The 12,421-nt window shown below is 35.6% G+C and overlaps 1 protein-coding gene across 1 annotated transcript in view; it reads right to left on the reverse strand.

Annotated features, from left to right (window-relative positions):
* Nucleotides 1-12,421, reverse strand: part of ITGB5 (integrin subunit beta 5) — a 1,724,339-nt gene that overhangs the window by 1,280,414 nt on the left and 431,504 nt on the right. The window contains exon 4 of the mRNA XM_044074928.1: nucleotides 8,883-9,132. Within this exon, the coding sequence (XP_043930863.1) occupies nucleotides 8,883-9,132 (250 nt within the window). The remainder of the gene's footprint in view (nucleotides 1-8,882; nucleotides 9,133-12,421) is intronic.

Raw genomic sequence — 12,421 nt, forward strand, 5'->3', positions numbered from 1 at the left:
TATACATATTGTTTAATTTTAAACCAGCCTGTTTATGGCAAACAGCCATGTGAAACAAAGGATCATTTGTTGTTAAAGTCAAAATGGAGAACTGTAAAAAAGGGAAGAATCTAAGCATATATGGATATACTACAAAAAGCATTTGACAACATCCCACATTCATGGATAAAAAATTGTTTAAAAGTGTATAAGATCCACCTTACACTTATCGATTACATTACAGTGACCATGAAACAGTGGCAAATCACTTTTCAGTTAAGCCATGATAAAGAACAAATGACTGTCCCGGGGTAAAAATTCAAAGGGGGGTTATTGCCAGCATGACTCTCTCACTTCACACTTTTTTCTTGCCCTGAAGCCATTAGGCTGTTTACTTAACAGATAAGTGTAAAGGCTTCTCATCTTCTTTTTATGGATAAGTTAAAACTGTATAGCTCATCAGATAAGGAACTGAAAGCATAACTGCAAGTCGTCAAAACTTTCTCAGATGATATAAGAATGTCATTTAGTCTTGATAAATGTGCAAAGCAACCTTTAAATCAGGAAACTTGCAGCACCAAGAAAACATCAGTCAGGGACAGGAGTGTGATATAAAAGAAATTGAGTAAGAGGATCTATATAAATATTCGGGAACTGATGAATCATCAACGATAAAACATGAACAAATGTGAATAAAGCTTAGTAAGGAGTATTTTAGAAGACTAAAATTAATACTGAAAACAACTCTGAAATCTAGGAACAAAGTCTAAGCTATAAACCAGTTTGCTCTTCCTGTCCTAATTTACAGTTTTGGAGTGACTGACTGGTCCAAAAAGGTATTGGATCAGCTAGACAGGAAAACAAGAAAAATGCTTCATGCTTACCAAATGATTTATAGAAATCAGTCTATACCAAGATTATATATTCCCCATTCTAAATGAGGTATGGGCCTCCTTGAAACTGATTACATGTATAGATCTGCAATCATAGGACTTTATACATATCTGCTGACCTGACAAGATCCAAAGTTTTAAAACATGAGGAGAAAAAGTCTAAGATGACTTCCCTGCTTAGTTTTGCAGAATCATAGTGTCAAGTGGGAATGGAAATTAAACCAGAAGTGGATAAAAATCAAGCAGCAACTGAATGCGCCAAAAAAAAAAAATAAAAAAAAAAAAGAAAGAAAGAATATAAGGTGAAGGATCAAATGAGAAAGCAAAAATTTGCAAAATGCATAAATATAGTTACAACCCCATGTTGATCAGACAAAGCAAGAAAATACCAGGATTTACAAAGTAGAAATGAGGGCAATCTGGAAGAAGGATACCCAAACTGTTCTAATACTAGTAAGAGCAAAGGGTCTTATAAAAAAGATTTGCAATCGTACTTAGATACGTTATCGATACATGTAAATCTGTATGAGTTGCAGAAGGAGTCAATTCTAGTCACATTGTGGGTGCTTTGAAGAGTACTTCTGGCTAACATCAAAGATTCAAACAATACTAATTTTATGAACTTTAATCACACTTTGACTTATGAATGGGGTCCATTCCCATCATGTTATTAGAAACCCAAAAGACTTGCCAAAAATAAACCATCAGATCATATCATTAATAGGAAAGCTAGCCACGGATATACTAAAAAGCAGATGTCCGAGTGATGACCCCTGTGGAACATTAGAAATAATCTAATCCTCTGAAAGTATATTATCTATTCTAACCCTAAACTTTCTGTGTTCCAACCAACTTCCTGCCCATCTTATCACCCAGTCATTTATCACTCACTCTCTACAGTGAAATTACCTTAGAATGTGGCATACAATCAAAGGTTTTTGCTTTATACAGGTAAATCACTTAGACAATCCTTCATCCAAGTATTCCCAGAGTGACTGATAAATTAGTAACACAAGAATACACTGGAACAAACCCATGCTGAGTAATATACCCTGCTTAGTGTTAATAGAGGCTATAACATACTTAGAAATAACTCTTTCAAAACACTTTCCCAAAATACATGTGAGACTAATGGGTCTGTAACTTTGACCCAAATACTATATCCTCCATTAGGGACTGAACAACACCAGCCTCTCACCAAATGAAATGAAGGGGCCAAACTCTGACTCCACTGATTTTTGAAACAGATAAATCATACAAGGATGAATATAATCAATACAGAGAGTAAAAAAGAAAAAAAATTAACTTCATCTGGACCATGAGCGGTATTAGATTTTATATTCTTAACACCTTCTCAACACTGGAAATAATTTAGTTCACTAACATCTGTGCAAGATAAACCTTTCACAGTAACTTTTACTTCAGTCTCTGTAAACCACATGCATCTACTGCATGTCTTAAGTATTGTATGTTTTCAAAAATGTACAGATTTCTTTTTAAGAAGGAAACTTGTATCCTTCAATATTTTCATCTCTTCGAGAAAGTTATGAAAATGCTTCCAGGTATAACTCCAGTAGCTAAGACAACATGTAAAGAAATGAGTTGGCACACTTTGTAGCAAACTTTCCATCTCTCTCTCTCTCTCTCAATATCAAATGTAGCAGATACAGAAGGCACTCCAAAACGTAAATAGTAATAAAAAAAAACATGCCTTTAAGAGTATTTATTGTTAAGCATTTCTTGCACTGATCACTTAAAGCTGGTCGTTGAGAAATCTATTACTTGTATCTCATTTAGGAAACACATGTCCCATGCAAACAAAGGAAAACGGTCTTCTACTCAGATATATGGCACAGCTCCAAAGGCGATAGTTGGCTAACATCATCTCTAAACAATCTATTACTGCCATCAGATCTCCACGTATGATTATCACATTTCAGGAACAGGTCTGAGAACCCCACCACAGTTTGCAGCTCATTTTGAATTTTTTGCAAAAGTAATTATCATCTCTTTTCATAGTCTATTTTTTCTACCTTATACACACATCACAATGAACTAAACTGTCTGTCGGAAATCTTGGTTTGGCATTTACTGAAATGTGAAGACTAACTGTGAGGCCTGTGATTTGTATTATATTATTTAGAATCAGTAAAATTTTAGTATAAGTGTCATAACAGAGTCATGGTCTGTTGTTCCTGGTTGTTAAAGTTTGGTCATCATCTCTCTCTGACTTAATGTGGAAGTATGACCTGTTTACCTTCTATGTCCCCGAGATTTTAGTGCTAAGAAACTGAAAACCCTGTTAATGCATACATAACTTTTTCAGAAATTCACCTGGTCTTCCTAAAACTTAAATGGGGCATTAGGGAATTGGTGACTTCTGTCTTTTCTGGGTCAGGTTGTGCAATCTCAGGCCTGACTCTGTAAAAAAAAAAAGCTTTACTAGCAAGTCCAATAGACCCTTTATGCAAATTTTTGTTTTAGGACCCCCCGAAGTACTGGAAGGAGGCCATGGCTCTAATAATACATTGGTGTTGGTGAGACCAATGATAACTGTTGATTCCTATAATGTGTGTGTCACTGGCAGTACTTATGACTCCTGTCATTGCTGCGTGTATATGACAAAATCTAATAAACAGGGTTACAGAAGATACAGTCCATAAGGTTTTCCAATACATGTATCCTTCTCAATGCACCAAATACTGTTCAAAGAATTCACGTGGACCTGAAAAGTACAGATTTGGCTTGACAGAACACAAATGCTAGCTGTGATCTCACTTAACATACCAGTTTCTTTATTCAAACATAACTTCATGTTTAATGTGCACTTTTTCTAGTCCTAACTTTTAAGTTGTATGGTCTTTACATCTCTCTGGTCTATGTGAATTTTATTCAGCCAACTTCTCCCCAGCAAGACTGGGCCAGCTCCTTGAACTTGTTTAAAGGTAATGTCTCCTTTTATTCTCATCAAACTACCACCATTATTTTATAAGTCCGCAACACAAGTTGTTTGCAAAACTGCTACATACTCCATGAGTGATACTGAGATGACCAAGTTCATACATTCCACTCCATCTTCACTTGTCTCCAGAATTAGATAATTATTTGCAATTTCAAGTTTGCACACTATGTTCAAGAAGTGTTTGCACTAGACACACTATTCTTTACTTGTCAGCAAGAACACTCAGAAAAGAATCAATGTCAAATGTCATTTCAACTACTTAAACAAATGTATCCCTACAATAAAAATGTAAATTAAAAATAAAATGATTTGTTTATTTTTAATTTACGTACTCTTGTGATATGCTCAGCTGTACTAAAGGTGTGACTTTTTCTTTGCTTAAATTTAAATTAAGAGTTTGTACACTGCTTACTACTGCACTTATAACAAATAACAGCATGATGGACTTGGAGGACAGCTTTTATCATGCTGTAATACCCTTTTATTTGATTATACTGCACTACAACTTGAAACAAGCAAGAAACAATAGTTTCATAAATGCCACTCTGGAAGAATATCATCATGCCAGAACCTGTATATATGTGTGTGTGTGTGTATGTATATATATATATATATATATATATATATGTGTATATATATATATATATATATATATATATATATACATGTTAGCGCTCTTCATAAGATCGCATTCAATTTGCATTTTGGCAATACCGGATATCGGCAATGTCAGTTTTCGAAGAAGTGAATCGATGTTACAACCGTTCGACCGAGTCCATCTCGAGAACATAACAGCAACCCTGTATATGTACATATATATATATATATATATATATATATATATATATATATATATATATATATATATTTGTGTGTGTGTGTGTGTGTATATGTTTGCGCTAAACAACAAAGGTCAATAAAAATGTCATCAAGAAATAGCAATTCCACGCAAACCAGTCTAGGCAGATATAAACATAGCCCCAAAAATGCTTTACACAACACTGATACGACCTGTAAGAGAATATAGGGCACCAAGAGAAATAAAATTACAAAACTGATGCAACAGCTAGTAGAAGCCACTATATTTTTATAAAATGCACCAAACTGCTGGAAATGGATGCAATGACAATCCTTTATACAAGGTACAGAACCAAAAGACTTCTTAATACAAATATTTTAACAGTGCTACTAAATCATTAATGCGGAAGACACCAAGGCTATGCTGCACAACAAAACAATAGGACTAACTGATATTTATCCAGGTTGCAACTAAATGTGAACAAACTGGTAACATAAAAGCTTTATCTGTAAGGTGATTAACACATTACACCATTTACTGAAAAATTGAAATAACTTTTTTAGGCCTCAGAAAAATGGCACCTGCCTTGTCAAATCTTGTTACGTGTTAACACATGTAATGTTATTCGGCGGGGGGTGGACAGATGTACAGAAACAGTTTATTCGAAGGAAACTGAAAGCAAACAAATTTAAGGATAAATTTACCTGATGTCCTTTTCCCATCACTAGAACAATGGTCTGACTTTAGCAATGAAAAAAACAAACAAAAAAACACTAGGATAGAAAAATTATTGCTGAGTCACTACACTTTCCAAAAGTAAGGCACATTGTGAGTAATAAACTGGTGCAAAATAAGCTTCAGGTGGCTAAAGAAATTAATCTGTCTCTACTGACTTATATGAAAAATAAAAAAAATGGCCAGAACTGATGTTAAAATGAAAACAATCTTGATTGTCTAGTAGGCATTGTAGAAACAGTACAACAGGAAAGACTAAACTTTTTAATTTAAGTTTTCACCTTTGTCCTTATTATCCTGTTTCTCCTGATTGACATCTCCCTTTCTAAAGTAAAAGCCAATACTAAGGGGCTCTGGCTGAATAAGTCTGCAGATGACTGCAAGCTAGAAGCAGTCACTGAATCCCCAAATGATGCAGCCATCCTGCAGGAAAGTTTGTCTCAAATAAATAACTGGTGTCAAAATCATGGACTGAAACTAAATACCAAAAATATGCATTATTGTATCCTTTGGGAAGTCATCTACCCCAGGGAACTCCTACACTGACAATACACCCTTAAGACTTAACCCAGTTGTTATGGATTTGGGAACTTCTGTGGATAGCAACTTAACTTTTGACCAACACGTGCCTACTGTTTTAAGAATGTCTTTCTATAGTGCATAGCTTATAAACAAAGGGATTTTGTCTAGATCTAGGAATGTCATTGTCCCCCTTTACTCAGCTCTCATTAGGCCAATCATTGAATATAATGCCCCCTTAGACATGCATTTACCTAGACATATGCAACAACTGGAACACTCAGAGAGATAACTTACTAAAAGGATGCAAGGCCTAAATAGCATGTCCTACATGGACCAACTCAAAGCCCTGTCACTGCCATTGCTCAGTATCCTACAGACTGCCAAGAGATGACCCATGCCTGGCATACAAGGCATCCTCCAACCCATTACTGATGGATTTGCTGCACTTCAGCAAGTCAAATGGCATCAGAAATACTTGGTTGAGGGATCTAAACCTCTTCAGCAACATTAGCAGTGTAAAGAAGTATATCTCACAGAGGATACTGATGCTGTGAAACAAACACCCCATCAACATAAAATAAAGTTCATCCCTGTCTATTTTCCAGTGCAACTTAGATCTATGAATGGGAACCAGAAAATGTACAACTGCCCTTGATCATGGAATGGGTGAGGTCAAGCTATAACCAAATGGGAAAGGTTATTTTGAAAACAAAAAAGCTAGGCTTAAAATGGCCCACAAGGGCAGTTAACTTAATACTCACCTATGAACCTATGATTTTTCTCCATTACCTACCCCAAAAGACAAACATTTCTAAACTTAGGAAATAAACTGAAATTGAATGCATCATATAAAGGTATACAATATAACTATGTAGGGCAAAAGCATCTTGTTTGCTACAAATTACTTCAAAAACATTGCTAAAAAGCATTATACATGCTACACAATGCCACTCCCACACTGTTATGGTACATTCCAAGATACATAAAAGCATCAATATCTTACCTAAAAGTTAAAACCTGTGCATAAATATGGCATTGCTGTGTATAAGTATAGCCCTTGTCCACAAAATATCAATAAGCACCTTTCAAGTGACATTGCATTTTTACTGACCTAACATGCTGCCTCTTATTACAGCAGCTTTTGAGGTTGTAATTGAATTGGTCAGGATTATGTTAGCGACAGAAACATGTTACAAAATGTGGCTACTGCCTTACTGTCATCATAGGAAGTGTGAGACATCTGAGCCTTAAAGGCCATTTATAACTTGCCAATACTCACACTCATGATGTACCCCTTTCTTAAAAAGAGCAGAGCAAGCCAGTTCCAGAGTAAATTTATGGGTACCCATCGGAACCATAAGTTTAATATGGAAGATGCTACAGTATCATTTTATTTAACTTGCAGAAGAAGTTTGTTGTAGAGGTGAGGTAAAGTACTGGGTATTAAATGTCTCTCTCCAGTACATATTTAAGTGATGGTAGAGATTTGAATCCTTACTTCTGCTGCTAGTGGAGTTGCCTGACTTATGAAAGCATTACAGGAGGTCAAGGAGGTTGGGAATCCACAATGGCAAGACGTAGATAAGATCACCACACAAGAACCTATATGAAAGTGAGTAGAGATAGTGCTTCTAGCATTTACTAGCAGTGCAGAGACTTTAGAGCAACAATGTTCTTGGTCAGGAACCTCTGAGGCCTTCCAGCTGCTAATACGTCTACAATGTCTATAACGATGCATCCCAAAGGGGATGTTGCACTCAATTACTGATCTAATTAAGTCTACATAAAGAGGTATGATCATTTTTTTTTACCTGGATAAGATGCCTTTAGGTATTAATAGAAGGATTTTCTGACTACTGCTGCTACATGGTCGAAGGATAGGTAATTATCGACCAAGGTTCTAAAATCCCTTACTACATTACCATTTTAGAAAAGGGTACTCATTATACAGTACATTGAAGGAGACAGATATTTACCAAATGTTTAAAGTACTACATTTTTTGCAGTTAATTTTAGCTCTTTTTCCATTCCCCATTTGTTTAAGGTTAGGTCTTGCTATAATTCCTGTGAATTGGCAAGGTAATATGGCAGGCTAAAGGGAATTTAGCTCAGTCAGTAGACAGAACAGCTGTAGTATGCATTCTATAGTTTGCACTCCCTTCCTTAATTATAAATTAAGTCCACTATTCCACATCAGATTTAAGATGCAATGAGACTGCTACTACTGGAAACATTACAGCAGTCTTAAATGGCAGACCTTCAGCAGTGAACCTTGCTCACTTAGCAAAGTTCATGCAGATTTAAATATTTCTGTATCTGTAAGCATATTCTTTTCCACTAATGCAACGTAAAATTAGGAACCATTTCTTAAGCAACGTATATTACAGGTCAATGATAATCAAATGGAGGAACAGATCGTATCCTGTCCAAGTATTCAATTCAACTGTCTGAGCAAGCAACACTTGACTGACATTTATCATTATGTAACACTGTACAGACCTACAACTCCCAATGCTCCCTTCTGCAAAAATAAAGCCAAAATAAAACAAGACTCCATCTGCATTAAATTACATCTCACCCAGGCTGCATACTGTTAACAAACAATGAAACAATATATGACATTTCACCCAGGCTGCATACTGTTAATAAACAATAACAAAGACAAAAAACAATGGTGTGCCTGTTTACCATTTACCATATACTTAGCCTGTTTACCATTTACCCTATACATAGCCTGTTTACCATTTACCCTATACTTGGCTTGTTTACCATTTACCCTATACTTGACCTATTTACCCTATACCAAGCCTGTTTACCATTTACCCTATACTTGGCCTGTTTACCATTTACCATATACCTGGCCTGTTTACCATTTACCATATACTTAGCCTGTTTACCATTTACCCTATACTTGGAGTACAGTACCTTACATTTTTCTTCTTCGTTAAGCAGATAAGTGACAGAAACTTGGTTGCAGTTTGGTCATACTCACCCCTGGCATGGATTGTTTTGATATTTTGGAGAAGTGTAAGAAAATGGAGAAACGTTCTTGTCAACAAATGAACCAAATCCTAGACGGAAGTTGCTAGTAAGCTTTTTCATTTCTTCTGCTAATTTAGTTCCCAGATTTCTGATGTTATCCAAGTCATCTTTCATGGAAAGGGAGAGGTCCATCAGATAGTACAGATCCACAGGGTAATCCTCGACCTGCCGTACCTGCATTGTAAATGAGGTCTTCTCACCTGGTACAGATAAGAACATTAATGACAGTAAGATAACAGAGTTGACAACACACACACCCATGCACTCACACATTCTGCATAAAAGCAACAATGCTTCACTGCTCTTTTTTTTTTGGAATTCACATGCATCATAGACAGTATACATGCATTGTATATAATCATCATGCTGGAAATGTAAAAGGTAAAAGATAGTGGAAAATATATAAAACTGCAAGTCCGCAGTAACTTACAGACTAAATTTTGATTACATTTCACATAATTTTGCAGATGCTTATGATCAGAATGCACCTTTTACTACATTTTACCATATCTATATGTATGTACATATATGTGTATAATATTTATATATTTATTTCCAGTTTGATGACCGGGGAGGTCCACTGGGCTCAGGGTGCCCATTTTCAGTGCATTACATAGTTTAGTTACATATACAATCATAGTAAAGAAGACACAATTACAATTTCATTCCATGCTAGAGACCAGGAATACATTCTTTGGTTACATAGTACCTAAATATTTAGGATGGCAGTGGTAACTTTACTGAGAGGGAAACTAAAGACTTTGAAGGAAAACACATATATAAAACAGATAATATATCCACAAACACACACATATCTATATCTATGTATCTATAGATATATATATATATATATATATATATATATATATATATATATATATATATATATATATATACACACAGCCGGCCTTAGGCATAGGCGAACTAGGCGACCGCCTAGGGCGCCATACAACCGGCCTCGTAAAGGGCGGAATTTTATATATTTATTTATTTATTTTAATGAATGTATTTTTGTTATTTTGTGATCTTCTTGGTGCTCTGTCTCTGAGTGAAGGGCGCCGAGAAGATTACAAAATAACAAAACCATAGGGCGAACGGAAGGGGGAAGCGCCCTCCCACTTTCATAGCATCAGGCTGGCTTCAACAAGTAAAAAAAAAAAAAAAAAATTCTGCCGTCACACGTGGAACTTAGTTCAGTGAAGACAGGGGTTAAAGGGACAATCCCAGTGTTGAAAATTAACACCCACTTTAATTACGTCATGTTTATTCCCACCCACAGTGTCAATTTATTTTGAATTTACTTTGAAACTCTGCTATCTGACATAATTTAATTTGTTTAATCCAAATTTATTTACCAGAAAAAATGTTTAAGGGGAGCATAGTAAGTATTGAAATGAAGACTGTTACGCAAAAATATGGATATTGGATATATATGATTTTATTTAACATGAAAACATTGTTTTAGTGAGCTGCCATTACCGCAATCGCAAGTATTACGCAATCACGTTAACTAACTTCTTCCACAGACCAGACGTTACATTCTTAGCATCAGCTGATGAATAATTGCTATTCTAGTGCAAATTGGTAAGTCTGGAGCATTAACTTGTTAATAACAATGCTTCAGGCTTAAATTTTGCAAGAATTAATACACTCACAAGTCTTTGCTGCTCTGGCTTGACCAACAGGTGTTGTCATGACAGCATTACACAGACACAGCCAGGCAGTGGTTTGAGTAGCTGATCGCTGCCGCATTGTTACTGTATATATCAAGATGTACATTTATATGTCTTTTACAGTTTCATAGTGTTTCACCTAGACATCAATTTTAAGTTTATGGTGAGCAGTTTCTATTGCTGCATTTCATTTACACTGCCAGACGTTTACATGATTCCATTTCCCAAACTGGCAAAATGGCACTAGATATAGAAAAAGCAGACATTTCCACGGTGATAGCGTTTCTGCATTATCTTTTTTACATACATATTGCTTAATAGGAAGACAGCAATTACAAGGCAAGTAAGTCACAGAAGCTTTTGTACCTTGCAGATGCATGCTTTTATAATGTACCTCCTGCTTTATAAAGGCAGAGCAGGCGCATTTGGTGATGAATTTGTGGTTGTTCATCCAATCATCCAGGTTAGTCATGAAGGAAATGAATGTGTCTCTCTGGGTAACATATAAGGGTAGTTTATTTCTAGAGATGGTGTAAACTTTGGGTAATATATCTATAGCTCCAGTGTGTTTTACTTACAGGTTGGTGGAGATTTCAATTCTTAGTTGGAGTGTTAGTGAAGCTGTGTATGTTGCTTAGCTACAAGACAACAAAGGGAAGTGGATAATTCATCGTACAGAATGTAAGACCTTGATCTAAACATAAGATTCTTTTAGAAACTTATAACAAATAATGGCTTTAAACCTGTCATGGTAGCTAAGGGTCTTTAGCCAGTGATCTTTTTGTTTATGATGCACACTGAGCCCTTTCTAGCTGTGTGAAGTGTCAGGACAGGGGCATACAGAGGGTGGTATTGTACTTTATAATTGGTCTAATTAGACTACAGTACAGTTGAACAATAACTTCTTTTAATTTGGGTGAAATACCCTTAGATATCAGTTGTGATAAATAGAATAATTTCCTAACTGCTAATGGTACATGGCAGTCAAAAGGGAGTTGCAAGCCATTAACATATATTTCCTAATTGTTGACTTCAGTGCATCTCTTGAAAATGGATATCATATCAGAATGAAAATGGCAACATGGAATGCTATAGTTTTATAATACAGTGTACCATGCATTTGATGAAGCTTATGATTAGGTTTGAAAACATATGGAGTAAAAATCCTTTGAAGGACATTAAATTTATGTGTGGTGTTTCCCCTATCATGGTACCTTTCACACTGTGTGATACATTTTATTCATAGTCCTCCTTTGTATTGCCTTTTGCTGTCTCTGGAACTACAATTTCTCTTACTTTTCATATTAAATTACTGTTCTATGACTTGAAAACGGCAGAAGTAGATGGGGCAACCACTTAAAGTCTGATATTATATATATATAAATATATATATATATATATATATATATATATATATATATATATATATATATATATCAGCCACCTGCCCTCTGTGATCTACTTGCTTATCCGATCTCTGCTGGCTGGCAGTTGTTCTCAGATCACTGAGGCCATAATCCATGCTCCATCAAGTTTTTTTGCTATGCAGATATAACCCCTCTGCTGAGTTACCTATGCCACCATGTCAGTGCAGGAACCATTACACCCTTCTTATGCAAGTGCAAATGCCCATTCTCATGTACCTACAATGAAGGCTACCACTTTTGGAGCTTGGTGGATGAACACCCATCCCTTGGCCATATTTGATTTTAATGTTAAGTAGGAAGAGTGGTAGAAAGGGTTGCTATATAGAAAATGATATAGGTAATAAAGGGTTAGGGTGTTCAAGCATACAAATTAAAACAAAGTTACCTAG

The sequence above is a fragment of the Protopterus annectens genome, chromosome 6.part0 (genome assembly GCF_019279795.1).
Source record: "Protopterus annectens isolate FY-2018-M chromosome 6.part0, PAN1.0, whole genome shotgun sequence".
Classification (NCBI taxonomy): Eukaryota; Metazoa; Chordata; order Ceratodontiformes; family Protopteridae; genus Protopterus; species Protopterus annectens.